Source organism: Rhamphochromis sp. 'chilingali' (genome assembly GCF_963969265.1).
Source record: "Rhamphochromis sp. 'chilingali' genome assembly, chromosome: 2".
NCBI classification, from domain to species: Eukaryota; Metazoa; Chordata; class Actinopteri; order Cichliformes; family Cichlidae; genus Rhamphochromis; species Rhamphochromis sp. 'chilingali'.
Genome location: NC_137930.1, coordinates 51,682,317 through 51,703,500, shown reverse-complemented (window position 1 = coordinate 51,703,500; position 21,184 = coordinate 51,682,317). Strand labels below are relative to the sequence as shown.

At 39.8% G+C, this 21,184-nt stretch overlaps 1 protein-coding gene across 1 annotated transcript; it reads left to right on the top strand.

The window, feature by feature from the left end:
- Positions 1 to 4,108: 4,108 nt before the first annotated feature.
- appl2 (adaptor protein, phosphotyrosine interaction, PH domain and leucine zipper containing 2) lies at positions 4,109 to 21,115 on the top strand. Its single transcript, XM_080861765.1, has 21 exons — positions 4,109 to 4,239; positions 5,731 to 5,829; positions 6,423 to 6,482; positions 7,324 to 7,395; positions 8,248 to 8,335; positions 8,465 to 8,506; positions 8,597 to 8,655; positions 8,981 to 9,127; positions 9,326 to 9,408; positions 10,017 to 10,169; positions 12,876 to 13,064; positions 13,139 to 13,181; positions 13,440 to 13,496; positions 14,705 to 14,799; positions 15,447 to 15,602; positions 15,819 to 15,871; positions 16,044 to 16,218; positions 17,242 to 17,278; positions 17,390 to 17,545; positions 17,641 to 17,688; positions 17,906 to 21,115. The coding sequence occupies exons 1-21, from the start codon at positions 4,183 to 4,185 to the stop codon at positions 18,035 to 18,037; spliced, it is 2,001 nt and encodes a 666-aa protein (XP_080717891.1). The 5' UTR covers positions 4,109 to 4,182; the 3' UTR covers positions 18,038 to 21,115.
- The last annotated feature ends 69 nt before the right edge of the window (positions 21,116 to 21,184 follow it).

Sequence of the window (21,184 nt, the reverse complement as noted above, 5' to 3'; positions counted from 1 at the left end):
TAGGCCTCTTTATAGCCCCGAGTGATTCTCAGAGCATCTCTGTTCTTCATTTCACTCACGATGTATGCGCTTAAAATGCAAGAACAGTCACATGAGTAGAGTATGATGGCAAGAAGCATTACATTAGCACTCTGCACCAGTCAAACCAATTCACACTTTCTGTTAGCGGTGTTATCTATATTATAATGGGAGTCGAGATGTTTAAAATTCAAATGAGAAGTTCCCAGAGGAAAAAAAAGACATCATGAATTCCCTTTCTGTTTTATGCTAGATGGACTCATTTCCAAAGGCCCTTAAACAGGCCTGAGATGCTTCTTATGTGTAGATGAATTGATGTGTGAGACTAATTTTATTCAAATTTCTCATATACAATTACAGGTGTCTAGAACAATAAGAAGACTTTGTGTGGAGTAAAGTCAGTCTTAAACTGTTGTGCACAATCCATTGCAATCTGAAGTAAAATACATTATAGGAAAAATGCTTTTTTGCCTCATGCTTGCTTTTCATGTGCGCTGTGAGAGGACTGATGACACTGCCATCTGTCAGTTCATTGTAAAACTGGCAGCTGGTTAGCTTAACACACTGACTGAAAACGGGAGGAAACAACTATACTGGGGCTCTATCCAAAAGTGGGCTGCAAAAATCAGCTTTGGACCTGATTCACCTCCTTACACAGCAAGAGCTGATGGCGTTTGTGAGGACGCAGGGCGTAAGAGATCCCGGGGAAGTCAGCGGTCACTTGGAATGGTTTGCTGCTACCACAATGAAGGAGTGCAGAATGCCACGGAGCCCCCCCACAGCAGCTTCCACCTGCTTGGATGTACTTCCAAGCTTTGGTGAGCTACTATCAGTTGCAGCTCAGATTGTGCTAATGAACAACTTTTCTCTCTAAAAGATCATCTTTCTGTACCTGTCACTGTTAGCCACCCACACAGAGAATCATAAAAAAGTGACCTTGAGTGGTAAAGCATCTGCATGAAATTCACCACATCCAGTCTTTGTGGCACACAAGAGCAGGACAGAAGGCACATTTTAAACGTCTGGGGGTGAACTGTCAGAAAAGGTCTCAACACAATCTGATCAAGAGATCATCATGGATGGTTGACCTTAGGCCATGTAAATAAGTAAGCATTGTCTAGTTATATTGCAGTGTTCAAGATCAAAAGTCACAAAATAAGACATAACAATTAAAACAGTATAAACTGATTAAACTAATTAAAGGTGATTGCGGGCAGGTGGGTCCTAATCTCCTCTTGTCTTTAACTTAGATCTAGGTGCAGCCAGCAAGCTGATCTCAGAGACCTAGCAATTGCATGTGGATGATGTAGAAGAAATAAATAAATCCAAATCCAGGACATCTGATTATGAAGCGTTCTAAATGTGATAACCAAAACTGAACCCTAAATTTTACCAGCATGAAGAAGATCAAATCGGCGTCACAATGGACCTTATAGAGGACCCGGTGAGTAGTTTCGTAGTAACATTGAGAACCGATTCAGGAATAATTTCCTCAGGCAAAGCAATAATGAATTACATTAATCGAGGTGTGAGAAACAAAAGAATAAACGGCCATTTCCAAATCACACTGAGACACAATATATGTGTCAATCAGTGAGACACAATATATATTAACACCCAGGCGTTAGCTAAGCAATCTGCTTTCTTAACAGCTGTTTTAAATGTATATGAAAGGATCTATATGACTAGTCTGTGGGATTATATGGTTACTGGGCAGAGATACGAGTTGAAAGCAGAAGATCTTCTGGATAAAAATGCGTCAGTATTTCAAAAGATGTCTGTCATCCCCTTTATGTTCGTAGAAGAAGTTCTAAAAGTTTTGGTGCTCGTCTGACTTTTGCTTTGGCACCTTGACAAGGTTTATAACTGCATTATCTGTGAGAGAGGTTGACAGAGGGATAGTGATCACATTTACCTCATGAACATGAGTGTAATTATTTTATATCAACAAGACTGAGATATTCTCAGTCTATTTTGCATTTACACTTTGTACTTAGCACTATTTAGGAACTGTTAGAAGGCTAACATGCTAAAATTAGAATGACTTAGTATGACTTTTAAGGTATGTTTTGACTAGGTGGGCTTTACTTTAGCCCTAGAAAAGCAAACATTATTAACTGTACGCCAGATAATCAGTGGCAATGCAGCTTGCTCCTTTCAGGGTGGTCTTTGGTTAGCTGAATCACTCTTTCATTTAAAAGAGGCTATCCAGACATTATCCATTGCTGTTTTACCAGACTTCAAGCATAGTTCATTATCAAAGTTAGAGCTGAAAAGCTATGTCTGATTTACAGCCACAACTACACCAATTAAACAAGGCAAGTCCACTGGGGAGCGAAGAATGATCTCCCACTCAGGCTGCCTGGAAGCTTGATGAAGAGGCTGTGCTTGTCACAGCTTGCCTAGATTATCGAGGCACAACACAACATGACATGGCCATCCTAACAAGTCAACAAGACAGTTATTCACATTGGAAAAAAATGTAAAATACTACATGAGTGCATATTACATGCTGTCTTCTTACTGTGCCACAGCCTAATATAGCTGGATTTGTTTTAGGTTTTTAAGTTTTAGGGCTGATGTTAATACAGATTTTTACAGAGAGAAAAAAAATAGTGAGTACTCTCATATTCATTATATCAAAGTTATATAAAGGTTTAACTTTGCAAAGGTTTATTTCTCAAACTACCTGTTAGGACAAAACAGTACATATGTTTTAGTTGTTTTTGTTTTACTTTGTATAGCCTTTTGCAGTAAGTGCGATTTAATTAGAGAGCCAGAAACTCAGCACATCACATGCTCAGCCAATTTGTCAGTTGCGATTGATGCAAATCAAGACAAGAGCTTCTGGTCCTGATTACTTACCAGACTAAAATGTAATTTTAAAAGGTTTGTGCAACTTATCACCATCCATCGGTCTACATCCATTTATCTCTCAATAAATACTAACTGCTGCCTCATATCAATCAATCTTTTTGTTTTGTGCTTGTTTTTTGTTGTTTCACAAAGTAAAGGAACATTTTATTTTGTCATGAGTGGAGTGAGCTTTTCCAGGGTAATAGTGCCACTAAATGGATTGATGAGTATAAATTTTATAGAAATGTTATGTTATCTATACCCAGCTGAGCATCTATGGAAGACATTGGTCCAATAAATCAGACAGTGCCTTCTCCCAACACTTAAACAGGACTCCAGTAGAATTCAGTGGCGCACTAATGTTTTTCTACTGGCACATGATGATCCATCCAGAGGTTGGTGGATGGGATAGGTATCAGATTAGTACTTTGTTCCTATCCTCTAGGTTCGAGCATAATGAATTGGGATACATTATTTATGTTTTGTTTTGTTTTTTCTTTGGGTTTTTTTTTTGTTTTTTTTTGGAAATGAAAAAAATATCCACTATGAAAAATGTCTGAACCCTTTTGTGTTGACTGTCAAATCAATTTTTATAGCCTATAGCACATTTAAACAACAGTAAATAGAGAGGAACATTTAGAATTCTGAAAAACCAAATTTCAAAATACATGAAAAACTGAAATGTGTGTTTGTTTTATTAAACTCATTAAAATGTGTTCAGAATTTGTCAATTAAGGAGGCTTTATCTCATACAACATGACACTGTTCTCCACTCCGTAAGCTTTATAGCTTTAAATCGTGGCTGTCAATATTGGTATCGGCAGTAGTGGCCCTTTATTTACTTGATATTGCATCTAAAAAGTGTAGTACTCCACAGCACTACATTCCGTCACCTCACGAAGAAACTTTGTGTTTTTCCTTTAATTAAATTTGAAAAATTTGAAAAATCAATGCTGCAATTCTTTATGTGACCACACGGGGTCACTGTTGACATTAAAATCTCCTAGGATACATGGACATTATTGCCGACTCTTTGCCGTAAATAATTCAGAGGACAAAATCAACTTAAACACTGAACTATATATATAGATATATATAGATATACATATATATATCTCTATATGTCTTTAAACAACTTCAGAGTTTGAGAATGTTTACTCTTACTGGTCACCGGCTGTTAGATGACATCATGACTGGGCCTGCTACCAATTGCATACGGCTTCTCTTTCGCGCAGTAGTTTCTGGGAAATTGAGTCCGTACTCTAAATAATTCAAGCCCTCGTTCCCTTCTCCTGCACAGCTAACAAGATGCCGGCCGTACATCACAAACTGCTCCTGGAGGACGCTTTACAGGACAGTCCTCAGGTAGGCCTGCGTCTCTTTTCTCATGTTTGCGTACCCAGCTGTCTCATTAAAGGCGTTACGAGCGCCGAAGTTAGCTTAGCCCAGACAGTATCCAGTACCCGTTGTAGTCTGTTTCCACTGGTCGATGACAGTTCTCAATTGACACATTGTTACAAGAATTGTAATCCCCCTGTGAGCAGTAGCTGCACTTTCCAGTCATTACTACAGCATGTCACGGTTATCTGTATTTTGTGTCTCTGTTGTATTTACAAAGCTACCGCCCTTCTTAGGGATTCCATCTCTCTGCCAGAGATGATTTATCTGCTGTACATCTAGACCTGTGTCAGTCACAGCCATAAAGCTCCACCAGACTCGGTGTCCTGCAATCGTTTTATTTTCTAATGCCGTCAAGTTATTTTGATCTAAATTCTGTTCTGTAGCCCTTCTGGGCCTGATTCCCAGGATGTGGGAGGGGTTTCCATTATCGGACTCCCCTGGAATCAGTCAACAGTTTGCAAACAGGGCAGTGTTACTGCAAAAATAAGATGCCAAATTTTTACAGGGTACAAAACGCTTACACTGTGTACAAGTTATTCACCAAGTTCGGCATTCATTTTCATGCATGACCGTGGGTGATGAATTCCGTCCTTGCTACAGCTAATGCATCCTGTTTTCTGTAGTCTGTTGCATCACTCTCTCCTAAAGAGGGCTGACCTCTTCGGAGGTTCTGCTTAAGTGTAGCCCACGCTGGAGGGTCACCGTCTGCTTAGTGGTTTGCTTCCTCAAAACAAGAAATGGACCTGGCATTTTTGTACAGTAACACACATACAGCCAAACGTCATGATGTCTTGTTGGTGTGAAATGAATCATGGTCCTTTTATTGGATAAGTCGGTTTGAGTGAACTATAAACAGACTTCACTCTCTGGGTGTGTTCCGTTCTGCTTGAACTGCCCTACCTTGCTGCACCTGTTTATGGAAAACACTTCACCAGACAGGATTTTGTCTGTTTGCATATCCACCCTGCAGTAAAACACGTATGCCTTTTAGTTTAACTAGTTTTAAGTTTTTAAGTTAAGTTTTGCTTGAGTATAATCCGGCTACCCACATTTCTTGAGCTCAGTGACTTGTGTAGATTTTTATCTGACTTAAGGTTAAGACCAGTATTTATCATCGGAAGTACTTGTTTATTTACAGTATATCTGTTCTTCAAAGTTTATTTTTCTTCTTTTTTTTTTTCTCATTGGTCAGAAAACAGTTTTAAAAGTTTCCATTACAATATTCCAGGATGCTGGGCTTTCATATGGGGTTTCATGCAAATCCACCACAACAAAAAAGCCACAGTGATATTTTTCACCTTGTGAAGTAACTGAGATCAGTTATCAGAATATTTAAGTTCTGTAAGTTAGTGGGATAATTGTTGGATAAGGTTTTTCACTTCGTGTTCAGCTATTCATGCCATTATAGTCATCAGAAGAGTCTGTAATGTTTTTGTTTTTTCCCCGTACCCACAGACTCGCTCTTTGCTCAGTGTGTTTGAGGAAGATGTGGGAATGCTTACGGACTACACCAACCAGCTGCTACAATCAATGCAGCGGGTGTTCGGAGCACAGGTACCAAAACAAATTACTGTCAGGCGCATGCTTGCACTCCTTTCCATTTGCTGTTTGGAACAGAGCCACATGTTCAAACACATAATAGGAGATTTCCCCCCCCCCTTATGTTTGTAGATGAACATGAGTTCTAATTTAACTTGCTGATTCTGGGGTTTTGCATCACTGAACAGCAGCAGAGTGTTGTGTTTGATTTGATTTAGGATGCCATTTGAGCTACTGTTTTTGATGAGAAACGTACCAAACTGCAACACCATACTCTCAGCCCCACACAGAAAATTTGTCTCCTGTAGAAATGGAGGAGAAAACATTTGATGTACAAGTTTGTTTTTGACCTATATTTACATTGTGGTTTAAACGCTGTGTTATTAATGTAACCCTGGTTCTCTGAGGTATCTCATTATTGAAGGTGCCCTCTGGTGTTTTTGCCAGCTTTTCAACAGATATTGAATCACATTGCACCCAAAAAACATTTTTTGTTTTTTTTTTAAAATGTTCTCAGTAGGTGAAAAAAAATGCATGATGTTTGAGCTTGAAGGAGTAATCAGTCCTTTTTAACATGTATTTATTTTCCTTCTTTCGTTCCACCACAGAGTGAGATGGGACTGGCCACAGAGCAGCTCTCAAAGCAACTTTTGGAATACGAAAAGAAAGTAAGTAGGGTTCATATGCTTACTTAATCGTGTGATTCCACAAAAAAGACAGCAGTCTGTGTTATGAGTAGTATCTATGTGGGCTATAGAGACTTTTTTATCATTTTGAAATGAACTTTCTGTCTGTGTGTGAGTTTGCATGTGTCCTTCCTCCTGTGTGCAGCAAAAAAACCCCACAAATCTGTTAATTCATTTAGAGAAACATATGTGGATAGTTGACCTTTGTTGGTAGACTTTGTTCTGGATTGCAGGGTGAATGTGAACACTTTAAAAAAACAAAAACAGCAGTGATCTGTAACTGCAGAACTTTCTTAGCACTCTTATGATTAAAACTCAGCATCTTGACATTAACTACTGGCTTTATTACCATCTTTGACCTTGTCTGTGTTTTCTACCATGACCCTGATGACCGAGAACCTACACAGATATCTTTGGCCTTGTTTAATGAAAGGGATGTGCCAGAAATCCTGGCAGAACAGGGCGGTTATTTAAAATGTGTCTCACAGTGAGAAGATTCTGGGTTTGAACCCCAGCTGGGGTCTTTCTAAGCGCAGTCTGCATGTTCTCCTTGTGTCTTCAAGGCTAAGGCTTTCTCTCAAAATCAAAAGACATATGTGTTAGGTGAATTGGCGATTCGATGTAAGGTAGCTAAAGTGCTTAGAGTGTTTTAATGTTTGGTTAAATGTGGCTTGTGGTCTAAAGCACTTTGAGTGCTCTATAGGAGCAGAAAAGTGCAATATAAATGCCAGCCCATTCCATTTCCTACACATTAAATAAATCTATGGCAAATTTCACAGTTTCATGGTCTAAACTCACTGCTCTTTCTTTTTTTTCTGTCTAGAATTTTGCCCTTGGAAGAGGTGATGAGGAGGTAATCACCACGCTGCAAAACTTCGCCAAAACTGTAGGGGAGGTAAGGCCCGTGCTTGCAGTTTTCTTGCTCTATGAGTATTTTTACGCGGGGTGTGTGCGTGCACAGCAAAAGAGTGAGATGATGAACTATCCCGGAGTCTGTAGTTGCTTTTTTATCATGTTACAAAGGGTATTGCACCTGCGTTCCCCTAGCATGGCAGAGAAAATGAGCTCAATGAAAAGGGCAGAGGACTTTTAAGACTGTGCGACCGGAACTGATTGATCAGTGTATCTCACTGGATGGAGGAATACAGGGAAACAGCAGTGGGCGGGTGGATGGATGAGTAGATGATGGAGTGGTGTGCCGGCTCACGTATATAGACAAAACAGATGGGCCTGTCACTGTCAGCCATGGGGGTCCACAAGCCTTGCCCAGTCAGCACTCATGACACACACCCATATGCTCAGAGGACACACGTTGATTGTTTGCTTGACCTTTTACCTTGTCATGCACAGGAAACAAATTTCACACTGAGATTAGGCTTAAACTGCACCTAATCTTGTGAACTTTAGAACTTGCTAAATCGTCATGTGGCTTGTTGATAACCACAGGGAATAATAGCTGAATTTGTCTGATATGCAGCCCTGTTTCCAGTATCAGAGTAAACACTAAGCTTTATTATTCTCTTTATGAAATGTACTCTTCCACAGTATGGCTTTATTATGATGTAGGGGGAGGCATTGTCTGCCACAATGCCCCTATTTCACTGAAAATGCAATTTTCCAGCTTGCTGGCAAGAAATTTTACTGTAAATATTAAACCGAAATCCCTCAAGATGTTTGGGGGAGGCTCATCTTCTGTTTGTGTCCTTGCACGGCGCCTCATATGTGTAATCTGTTTTGTATCGTCCAGCTGAATGCACTCCACTCCGAGCTAGCTAACCAGATGGCTGACAGCATGGTCTTCCCCTTGATCCAGTTCCGAGAGAAAGACCTCACAGGTAGCTTCTGACAGACTTGGATTTTTTTAAAAAGCCCTCCTCATAAAAACATAAGCAAAACCTAGGTGATAATGCATTTTTAAATACCTGTTGTAGATGTAGCTCTAATAATATTTGTCAATTTTGCAGAGATAAGCACACTGAAGGAAATATTTGCCATTGGAACTGATGGTAAGCACATTCTTTTGCCAGTCTGAGAAAAGAAAATGACAGGAAATAGTTACTATCTGATGCTCACGGTCTTTCCTCTGTTCTGTGCAGAGCATGAGGCGGCTATGGTCAAGTACAGTCGATTGCCCAAGAAGAAGGAAAATGAGAAGGTAGAGTAACTGCCAAGTGCTTTCTTAGCTTCTCTTTCTCATTGATCACAAGCTGTAAAACGAGCACGCAACACTGTAATGCTCTCATTAATGCAGTGGGAGTCTTTTAAAAGCATTTGAAGTACAAATGGATTAAACTAAATAATCCTCTGCTGCCGTGCCTCCTCGTGGGAGTATGACTGTAACCACAATACAGTGTATGCATTATAATGGGTGCAAAGATGAGACTCTTTTTGCTATGCTGAACATATCAACGTGTTTTCTTGGATGTACAAGATTGTGCTGCTGTGCTGCTTATTTGCATGTCCCTCTCCTGTCTGAATAGTTGAAGGCGGACTTGGTGAAGGAGGTGGCTTACACCAGAAGAAAGCAGCACCAGGCCTCACTGCAGTATTATTGTGCCCTCAATGCCCTGCAGTATCGCAAGAGAGTAGCTATGCTTGAACCAATGCTAGGCTACACTCAGGCACAGGTACTCACTGTCATCATATCAGCATTCAAATTAAGTGCTTAAAAAAGAGGGAAATGATTCCTCATTAGACCAGATTTAGCTTTAAAGAGATGTACAATTTCATCCTTTTAAATAAATGCCCAATCTATGGGCATGTGAGCTGCAACATGCATGTGCAGTATGGTACAAAGTGGCTCAGTGTTATCTTTGATTTTGCAGATCAGCTTCTTTAAGAAAGGCTTTGAGCTGGTGTCAAAGAAGATGGACTGTTTTCTCGCTTCTGTTTCCAACATGACACAAAGGTAAGTCCAATCCCATTCACAACTGTTTTGGTTTTGGGTGGTGAGGTGATGAAATATGGCTTTGGAGCAAGTATTATGGGGTATTGATGCTTGTGTGTGACTGGAAAAAGACATAATGTTACTATGATTTTTTTTTTTTTTTTTTTTTGTGTGTGTGTGTGTGTGTGTGTGTGTGCTCTACATCAGCGGTCCCCAACCCCCGGGCCTGTCCGTGAGTCATTTGGTACCGGGCCGCGAGAGTGAGACTCGGGTGTGAAGTGTATGGTTTTCAGGGTTTTTATCGGCTTTTAGTGTTATTTTGTTATCGTTTTTTTTCATTAATTCGGTTTTCCTGGGTCTTTTCACGTGTGTTATGAATAAATCTTCTTTTTTTCGGTACCGGTATTGGTTTTATTTTGTTGTATTTATCCGCGACACCTTAAAGGTCGGTCCGTGAAAATATTGTCGGCCACAAACCGGTCTGTGGCGCAAAAAAGGTTGGGGACCGCTGCTCTACATAATAGTATTGAATGATTTTTTTTAATGTCTTTGTATTTAAATGCTCTGTAGGGGGGGGAGAAAAAAAAATTCTGGAGCGAGTTTAGATTGATTTCGGTTTTCCATCTCAGCATCCAGGCCCAGCTGGACTCAGAGGCGGAGGCCATGCGAGTGTCCCACAGGGAGCTTCTGTCTGTGGAAGACACTGTCTACATGCCAGATAAGGACACAGAGCCTGTCAATCGCACGCTTATCCAGAAGGCTGGCTACCTCAACATTCGGAAGTAAGATTAATTACACTCATTATGGCCCTATCTGAAAATCTAAGGACACTTCCTACTTACTACCAAGTCAATATGTTAAAGGATGCCATGAAAGGAAACAAACTGAAGTGGCATTTCCAATTTTGTCAGGAAATTAAATGCAGTTCAGTAGATGGTGCCATTGATCCACAGTGGCTCCGGGAGATTTCGAATGCCTAAATTACCAAACACAACCAGGAAATGATTTTTTTGCTTCTCTCTCTCTCTCAGCAAATACATTTAAAAATAAGCCAAACACAGTAAACAGTAAGTCTGTCATAGCAGACAAGGTATGTCAGGTAACATGTTGACAGTGTGCGTTGTCAGCTTATACTAGACTAGATGTATGGCAAAGGAAACTTCCTTAATGGCTTCAAGGGATAAAACTGCTGCGTAGCTCGCATTGTGATTTAGTGAAATGTCAAAGCTGTCAAACTCTGTCTCTCCCTCATATACATCCAAAGTCTTTGACAAATGTCTGTGACACCGGAGAAAAGGTTTCCACAGAATGCCATTCTGTTTAATGACACACACTGCCAACAGCCTCAAACACTTGTCAAATAGAGCTGAGGCCAGAAAACATTTTCTGTTTCAAATGGTTTCTCAGTATTAAGGGTCTGAGTCACCCAGGGCAAAACGAGCCATACACTTAAGTATTTATCAAAGGACATTTATTTGGGAATATTTGTTGAACAGAGCGTACAAAATTGAAGGTTTACAGATGCGCAGTTGAAATGAGTCACGCATGTATAGATCAGAAATGGGGTGACTCAGAGTTGAGTTACATCCTAGCTTCGTTATAATTGCATATACAACATTAATAGCTAAAAACAAATTTAGAGCCAAAATAAAACAACCCAAAAATAAAAAAAAGAAGACAACTCAGGATCTACTTGTGGAATCAAATGATGAGCGGGGGAAAATTGTTGGTGTGAAAATGTTATTAAAATAGTTAATCATGGTTTCAACAATGGATGTGCAGTTCGTGTTTTAGATTCTCAATAAAAATTCTTCACATTACCGAAGACGAGACATTAAGTGCAAGCTAAAAAGATGACCTCTGTACAATTACCCGAACTCTAAGGAATATAGCAGACCACAGCAGATACGTGCAGTTTTGTTCTAATCAGTTATTGTGCTTTTTTTGGAGATGGATAAGAAGATTTCTGCCTATTAAAAACAAAAAATGTAAACAGTAAAAAGAAAAAAATACCAAAATGACAGGAAAATTGAGTTCTGTGAAACTTTCAGGTAACAGCATTCATGAATATATAATAATAATCAGTAATGAACATTATCCTGTTTGTATTACCACAGCAATATTCCATAAAATGAATGGATGAAGTATTTAAGTGTCTATCATGTAGGAGATGTTATCTTTCTGTGAGCTTTGCATAAATGTGTTTTACGAGTCATTATTAAAATGTGAGCTCAGGTGGGCTGTAAGCGACTCATAATTAAAGCTTTATCAACAGCTTTAAGCTGCATGGATTAAAAATTAAAACAAGGTGAATCTTTATTATTCAGAGAAGGTTACCCGCCTGTCAGATCTTAGCTCAAGTAATGCCAGGAATTAAGTAGTAGGTGCCCTGTTTGTGTGCTCATATATCTGGTTATTAAATATTACTAATGTTTCAATGCAGGAAATAGCACCAGCTAATAGATGAGCACACAGTGTCTTTTTTTAAATCAGAAATCTGTCATGTTTTCTAGTTTTCCAAAGGTATGCAAAATCACTATCCATCATGATGGCTTTTGAGCAGTGATTCTAATCATCGGGTGTGTTTTGAGGGCCCACTGTTTGTGCTGTATAATATGAGCTCGTGCAAGGCTTCTGTCTGGCTGCTGAATACACATCCTCCATTGTTTGTAAGTGGGAAACTTGTCTGTAAACATCTATAGATCTGCTGCTACAAGCATAACATCTGTTTATTTCTTTCAGAGTAGACAACAGGCGATACAGACAACAACTACACGTATAGCATATTTATATATGCGGTGGTGCAAGATGTTGGAATAAAATATGGAATAAATAGGGGATGAATGGATAAAGTTAACCTACCGCTGCACGTGCATCTCAGTTATAATAACATTATGAATTGCAGACTAGTTTCAGTGTTCAATATATTTTCCAGGAGACGTTTTTACAGGACTAGTTCATCTATATGTGTTTTTAAAGCGGCTCATATAAATTTGTCCTGTGGCAAATATTACTGTAGCCATACAACCACTGGGAGTTGTTGCACTGAATCATGTCTTGCCTTTGTCTTTGTACAGATGGGATAGAGGTCCTCTGGGGCCTATATGTTGACATATATCATTGATTTGTGAAGGCTGTTTAATAACGAGCTGTGTTTGCTCTTTCATACAGATAAGTCTGACACACTAATTTTACTTCTAGAATGTAAGGTCACTAAAAAGACTAGGAGATCCCTCTGAGGCGCAGATTAAGAGACTAATCTCAGAGGTCACTGGGTCATTATGACCTTTGAGAAATTACCAGATGGAGAGACCTGCTGTAAAGAAAAAATAAAAATCGTCCACTTTGTTGTTCAAATCACCTCGAAGCTAATTGCATACATGCATACAAATAGTATCCATTATCTTACTTTACACTTACGATCTGGATCTACATTTATGGCTTTGATTCAAACGCTGTTTCTTCTGTTTCTTCTTTTTCTTCCCCAGTAAAACAGGCCTAGTGACCACAGCCTGGGATCGTCTGTATTTCTTCACCCAGGGAGGGAATCTCATGTGCCAGCCGCGGGGGGCTGTAGCAGGAGGCATGGTGCTGGACCTGGATAACAGCTCTGTCATGGCGGTGGATTGTGAGGACAGACGTTACTGTTTTCAGATAACTTCCCCTTCAGGAAAAACGTATGTACTTTTTTTTTTTTTAGTTTCTCCATGCTCAGCAGTGAGAATAATACATAAACATTGTGTCTCTGCAGGTCAATGATTCTACAAGCCGAGAGCAAAAAAGAGTATGAAGAAGTGAGTGAAGGGGCAGCTCAAACAGCTCCATTTGACCTTCGTTTTTGTTTTACATCCACTTCACGAAGCTATCCGCTGCTACGAGTATCTGTCATAGAACAATGGAGAGACTGTCAAGACTCATTTGTGTGTTTTCGTATTAAGTTTTGTGCTCGGACACAAGTGACTGGCCTGTCACAGCTGGTATCAGTCAAGGGATTTCACACTGTGCCTGAGCTAGATGAAGCCTTAATGTAGTAATTTCTGTTTCTTTCTCAGTGGATTTGCACTGTGAACAACATCTCCAGACAGATCTACCTGACTGACAACCCAGAGGTAAAAATTTCATACTAACCAGCACAGATACACACTGTTTAAATTAAAAAAAAAATAAAAATAAGATAAAAGACGATTAACCAGTCATTTAAGGATAACATTTTAAGACATTAACACACATCCAGTTAACACATTAACTGGCGAATGTTTAATCTATTTAAGTAACATAACAAGTAAAGATTAACAAACCTTTACTCTGTCACGCCCTCACAGTATCTCAGTTGTCTTTGCCTTGAGAGGTATTCAGTCCCAGAATCTTGTATATTTGCTTTGCAAATGTTTATTCTTCACATTCTCTAATAATGAAATAACTGCATCCAAAACTGCCCTCACTCTTATGCGCTTACTTTTCATCCGTGGTAATCGTTTGGGGGGTTTCACATAGATTTCAGACACCGTTAACAGGTGCGCTGTTATAGACCTGGAAATTATGGTTTTATCACCTCAAGAGCAAGATTTCAGGATTTCTAGTGAATAGCTGTTGGACTGAGTGAGGTTTTTTGTTTGTTTGTTTTTTCCGAGTTTGAGAATTTTTGAGTGGGCTGGATAGAATTACCAGAAGAGCCGGTAATGAAGTTTAGCGCGCCAGGCAGCAGATGGAGAATGATTTTCGACGCAGCTTCTCTTGTTTATCTAATTGTTAAAGTTGTGCAATTTGCCTCCGTTCTCTCTCCCAACTCAAGTGTTCGTGGAGAGCTGCGTGACCTCACCCTCATTTGTCTCGTCAGTGATGTGACTTTTGTTAATTGTTTGGTGGATTTTTCTTAATTAGAGTGAAACCTCTTAGTACAGTGAATAAACCTGCTCTCCAGTATATCATTTACGTAAAACATTCTCGACAGAATTTGGTCAGGTTTTCTTTTCAGATTTACTAAAGCAGGATTTCTAATTATTATTCAGTGATTGGTTTCTTTTTCCAGTTAGCATTCCACATTACTGTAAATAATTACATCCCTCAAATCCTATACGTAATTATATATGAACTAAACAACAAATAGAAACCAGGAAACCATCTGCTGTTTTTTTAGGGATGCCACTAAATAAACTGCTTATGGTACACAGAGCAAACATGAGGTTGAGAAAATACACTGAAGACAATGAAACAAGTACTTGGAAAGTACTTGTTTTTAGGATCATTTATATTCCCTAAATGACTCAAACTAAGAGTATGTGAGATACTGAAAAGTCCCTGATTTCTTTGATATTAGGCTGTGGCTATCCGACTGAACCAAACCGCCATCCAGGCAGTGACTCCCATCACCAGCTTTGAGAAGAGACAAGACGGCTCACCCAACCCCGACAGGTCAGGCATGTAGCTTATGTGAGAGTGTGTTCAGAATCCTACATTCAGTACTGCATAACAATCCAAAGCTTGTAATGTAATGTAATGTTTCGTGTCATGGTGAAAGGACAAACAAACAAACAAACAAACATGCAGTTTTCTTAGTTCTGTGCTACAAAAGCTCCTGCAAATGAAGTCGGGTAACGTTAAAAAATAAAAAAAGTGCCACTGAGCTTTGGAAATGTGGCCAAAGCCAAACATCTTATGCATCCCTGTAAATACCCTTTGTTGAACAGGGTTCTTTCCCTCAGATTAAGCTTTGTGTTTTCTTTTAAACGGAGGAGGGTGGGTTTTGTTTGCTGTAATCTTTCCTTCTGTTCATGTTTTTAAAGCAAGTTTAAGAATTGGTGGAAGACCAGAAATACACTTTGAAGTCTGCCTTAAGTAGTTATCTTTCATTGTTAGGATTTTCAGTGTGAAATCCTCTCTTGAGGATTGTAGATTTTTGCCCCCTCACTGACACTCCATGAATCATTTCTCGGCTGCTGCTGACTGAAGTATTAGGTTCACATTTTTCCAATCTGTCTTATCCTTTATTGGTGGGGGTGGGTGGGTGTGTTCTTGGTTTATTCATTAGAACTCATCTTTATTTTGTCTAATTTCTGCAGAGCTAAGCCAGGAGGTGTTCATACTACCAGCAGTGGTTCTCAGAAAACAGGAGTTGCCCCAGAACCAGAGGACCTAATAGCCCCGGGGACACCCATTCAGTTTGACATCATGCTGCCTGCGTCCGAATTTCAGGACCAGAACAGAACTGGGGGGAGGTGAGAGCCCAGCTGAGACAGGAAGTTTGTGTGGGTGCTTGTTTGTGTTTTTGCAAAAGACAGGGGCGAGTTACTGGTGGGCGATGACACTAATTTCCTAAATGTTGGTCTCATTGTGGTTCTCACGTCATTTCCAGGAAGCAAATAGCTTCGTAATTGTGTAGCGCAGTGCTTTAATTGTTTTTTTCTTGCTGGTGTTTGCTCCCATCCCGACAGACGCACAAACCCATTTGGAGAAACAGAAGACGACTGTTCGACAGATACTGATGGTAACAATTTCCTGTTCTAAGTGCACTTTAATAGTCCACTCTCTTTTAAGTACTTAAGTTCACCTTAACCTCAGTGTGTGGTTGTCATCGGTCAACTTCTTTGTTCACTGTCCTTGTGCTTTTATTCTGCTGACATATTTAGCTTGCGCATGATGTTTGTCTGTCTCTGCAGACTCCCTGCTTCAGCAGGTATTCGCTGTGCGCTTCCTGGGCTCCATGGCGGTTCGCTGCGGCGACAATCAGGAAGTGATCTACGAGGCCATGAGGCAGGTGCTGGCTGCCCGAGCCATTCACAACATCTTCAGGACCACAGAGGCCCACCTCATGGTCACCAGCAGTAGCCTCAGGTAGACTTTCAGCACAATTTTAATAAGTTTTACATCAATATGAACCTGCTGGAGACAGATATGGGGACTTGTTTTGAGGCACTTGGAAATATCTCGTTGATATAGAAACAAAGTTCTTTTCAGTGGTGCAGGTACATGTGCAAAAAGGTCAAAAAAAATATTCATAGTGTTTTTCTTTCAACTCATGGTTACCTTGATTCTTCCAATAGTTTCATTTTTATTTTATAAAATAAAATAATACTTTAATTTTAGTTTTTATTACACCTCAGCTGCAAAAGGTTGACAATGTATTGTTGTTAATCTGCTGTGTGGGCAGCCAGACGGGCAGTGTGGACACCCAATTTTGTGAACACGAAAAGTCAAGAGCGCAACGATGTAGGATTGTCAAGTTGATAGTAAAAATCCATTTCAAATCGCAGGTCAGGTTTTCTGAAAATCTTGTAAACACATAAAACAGAAAGATGCGACCTAGGTCTGTGCATCTACTGGGAGGCTGAGGCTAAGCTGAGACGCTGGCGGTTGTCAGTGTTTTTTATATTTAGATTTACTGCATTAAAGCCTGAGTGACATAGTCTGGTTTGGACCTTGATCACAGCTACGTCTGTTTCCTGTAGCCAAGCACGCCATGCAAAGCACTTATGGAGAACTTGAAGTTCGTTCATCTTGTGTACGCAAATCCAAGTTGTCTGTAGCACCAAGGCAGCACAAGTCATTTACATAACTTTAAATGTATTGAAGTTAAGTGAGAGCCATTGAAAAAATAACAAACAAACAAAAGAATGTCAAGATGCCACAGGAACACAATCTTAAAGTTGGCAAGTTGCCGTAGGTCATTGCCTGAGGTAAACGACAAAAAGAAGCTTGAAGCAGGAACCCTGTGAAGCATGAATATTGGCAGCATAGAACAAACTTTGTGATGTTGAATTGCTACGTAACCCACGGTTTCTTTTTTTAACACTCTCAGAATAGAAATCCTGAGTATGACTTCAGTGTTTTTGTGGTTTGTTTTGTTTTCCTGAACAGGTTGATAGACCCACAGACTCAAGTTACAAGACTAAGTGTAAGTATCACAACAGGTATCACAGCTGCTCTTTTATTGAACTCTGTCAGGTTTTCTGTATTTGAACTTCTTTAAAAGACACTTCTCAGTTTTTATTTTATTTATTCTCAGTTCCAGCTTGGAGAAGTGTGTCAATTCGCAGCCCACCAGGAGAATGGGAGGCTGATGGGATTTGTGGTTGAAAGCAGAGACTGGAGCGATGGAGACGAGGAGGGAGAACCATCGTTTAGCGCCTTCGTCTTTGAGAGCAACACGGAGGGCGAAAAGGTTCACAACCCAGAACCAACAACTCGGTTTCAAGTAGAAGAACATGTTAAATGTAATATAATATCAACACACTATATGTGATTGTCTATTCACAGATATGTTACACCATAAACCTGGCAAAGGAGATTACAGAAGCTAAGAAGGTAACGTCTTAAAAAATGTAAAACTTTAGATCTTTTTGCTTTGAGCTTTAAAAACAACCAATATATGTTTTGATTAAGATTATTTTTTCTTGCTATCAAACATCAAACCATGATCCTGAGTAACTGTAGCCAACAAAGCTGATGAAAGTTGGGGAAAAAATGGTATAAAATAAATTAAGGATATTGTTCCTCAGCAAATCTGTTTAACATTTTTAAGGACCCGGAAGCTCTGGCCCAGCTAATGAAGAACATGCCTCTAACTAATGATGGCAAGTTCCTGCTGCTTGAGCCTGAGACGGGTGACACGACCGAAGGAGCAGGACAAGAAGATCTGGAGTCTGAAGCCTAGTTCCGGTTAGATTATTCTCCCACCTAACCACCCCCAAAAAAGATGAGCCAGTCAAAACCAGGGCCACAGTTCTGCTTTTGCCCCAGAGGTTTCATTCTGATGCCCAGCCCTAACTCTGGTACTGTGACATCAATATTAGATAGGCCACATCCACCAACCCTCAGTAACTACATCTCTCTCTCTCTCTTTTGCTGTGCTAAAATCTTAAGATGTTGACATGGGTTTGACCACACACACACACACACACACACACACACACACATTAAAAAGAAAAATTGAAAAAAGAACTTATTTTCGCCCGTGCTCAGACTGCAACATGAGTCTTTGCATGTGGAGTTTGTCTTTGCACCACTGTAGGTGGTGCGCACATCAAAAGGGACACCACATAGATACTGGATGCGTTTTCATCGTCTCCTAAAATCCCGAGCCATTTAACAGAGTGGTGACTCATTTTCTTTCAGTTTAGGTTTACATTTATTTTTAGGTTTACATAGTTTGAAGTGGTTTTTTGTGTTTGGAGAATTTAATCCCTTTACCTTACTTTGCTTGTTAACACGTATGTGAGGCTCTTACGCAAATACTTTGGCATTCATTCCTTGATTATTTATGAAAGAAAACGTTACTGCACTTTGAGGTTTGTGTTTGTGTAACACCATCAAATTACCACAGAATGTAATAATTGATAGGATTGGAGACTTATGATAGTGTAGGATAGTTGAAATGACATCAGCTCCTTTTATCCTTAGAGCAGCCACTCTTGCCTAGTTTAATATTTTTATCCTTTTAGCCTCGTAATGTGTGTCTCAAAGCAGGGTACACACTTGGCAAAACATTTTCTTCTCGGCTCTCTTGCCACTGTGAAGTTAGACTTGGCACCCTGGCTATCTTAAGCCTTCCCACTAAACTGAATTACTTTTATGCTCGACATTTTCCTCGGCTACCTATGTAAACAAGTTCTAAGATGATTTGTATGTCAGCGGGAAACGGCCCAGAAACGACTTCACGCTCGTTTCCCCAAAAGCCCATGTAAATATGATCTGTCTATGTATGTTTAACCAGAGTCAATATGCTAGGATCTATTGCAGTGCATGATTAAATAATGGCATTCAATCTAGTTCCCTCTGCAGAAGATTAAAGCTTATACTATGAGCACTGAGCCGTAACGCTAAAAGAGAATCAACTCAACTGTCACAGTCCACAGTGCACTTGTGTGTGGGGGGGAAAGCAATTTGCTCTTCTTTACATATGAATGCTAATCAGAGCAGAACAACTAATGGTAACGCAACCTGTGAAATTCATCGCCCCCTCTGGATGCCGCTGCAGTTTTGTTCATTTTCAGTCCGTTTGAGCTGCGACACAAATCTTGATGGACAGCGGCAGCCTATGCAGTGTCAGTGTGTGACCGTGTTTAGAAAAGGCAAAGGTGAAAAGAAACTGGCTGGAAGTAGAACTTGAAAGTTGCAGCGTGGTGACCAGTGCAGTCAGTTTGTGCCAGAATCGCCGTGCCAGAAGCAGAAACATGTCACACATTTTATTTAGAACTTGGAGCTGCACTAACAAAAATTGTTCGACTGCTCATCACCCTACGCATCGGAATTACAAGTTTGATTTGCAAAGAGAATTTCTTTTTGTTTTCTTAGAGGAAGTTTAAAAAAAGACCATCCTGGTTTACTTAACCGACAAGGTAGATCTTGTTTGTATACAAAAATCAACACCCATGTAGCAGATGGTAATTGACAGACTAATGCTTCCTTTCATTCAGGTCAGAAATCTCTAAATTGAACATTTTAAACTCGAGCTGGCGACGTTCCACACTGATGTCAGGCGTAAATACTCAGCTTCTTACAGCAGGCAGCATTTTAATATTTATGTCATGGATACATTCGAGAAGAGGAAGATATAAAAAGTCTGTTAAGAACATTATATACAAACTAGTGTCCAATCAAGTACATGTTTAAGATGGCTTATGACACTTACTAACCCAGGCAACATGTAAATAGGACCAAAGGCAGATTAGAGCTTCCCAGCTTCCAGGATCTATACCCTGCCCCCGCTATCTCATAATCATGAGATTCTCTCATAATTTAAACCCATCTAAATAAAAGTGGGCTGCACCAAACAAAAATGTTAATTGGGTTAAATATACCAACCAAATGAAGAAGTGCATGTTTGGATTCACTGGGAGAGAGATAATTGATTAGTTGGTGTGGATGTTTATGGCATGTATTGATTCAGGCAGTAAACTGGTAATGAGGATTACAGATCACCTGTCAGAAATGTGCAGTAGTCAGAAGCACATTCAAGCTCACCAGAGCATTAGAAGAGTGAGTCTCGCACTTCCAAGGGAACAACTGCTATCTGGGCAATTTGTCAGAATAGCTTTTTTTTTTTTTCCCCTTTTTCTTTTAATGGCTGAGTTCCCAGAGTTGACTCATGAACTCGTGGTGCCGCTTGTAGCCAGAAGAATACACACGTAAACACCGACTCTGTTCCAGGAAACCAAGCACATTTCCCTAAACGTCGACTAACTTTGTGGCCTGATTGGAAACTCCAAACTGGCAGGCTGTTTGATGCGGCATAGATAAAGCAGTTTATCCAATATCCTCCTTTCTCAGGGGACGGCAGAGGCACTTTAATTACACCTTTACTAAAATTGTGCTTAGTGCAGTGGCCAACAGTGAGTAGTTTGGGGTTTGATGATTCACATATAAGCGGGTGCCTGTGCTTTTGCTGAGCAGTGGCTTAATTGGTGAGATTTGCTCTAAATGCTTCTACCCAGTCACAAAAAGAAATCTTAGTGTATAGAGGCTGATGCAGCCCATTACACTCATTACAGCTGTGCTGCATAGTCTTGACATATTCTCTTGTAAGTAATGCACAGTCAGTAAAAATTTGGGTTATGAAGTTGTAGAAAATAAATTTCTGTAATATAGCAAGGATGGCATTTTCTCCCTTTTTCCTGTCTTTTTGTAAAAGGCTGAAGTTGCCACTACCCGTACAGCTTTGCACTTAATTTGTCCTAATTTTCTAGAACTGTGTAAACATGCATCCTTTAATAAACATGAGTCATTTTTCTTACTTGTGTAAATGTTGTATTTTCTTTATCCCACAAAAGAACTTTAAAAAGTATAACACAGAGACACACAC

Excerpts from the sequence above, each read along its gene's own strand:
- appl2 (XM_080861765.1), top strand. The coding sequence starts at position 4,183 with ATGCCGGCCGTACATCACAAACTGCTCCTGGAGGACGCTTTACAGGAC. Across the intron at positions 6,483-7,323 it reads TTTTGGAATACGAAAAGAAA|AATTTTGCCCTTGGAAGAGG; the intron begins GTAAGTAGGGTT and ends TTTTCTGTCTAG. Across the intron at positions 7,396-8,247 it reads TCGCCAAAACTGTAGGGGAG|CTGAATGCACTCCACTCCGA; the intron begins GTAAGGCCCGTG and ends TGTATCGTCCAG.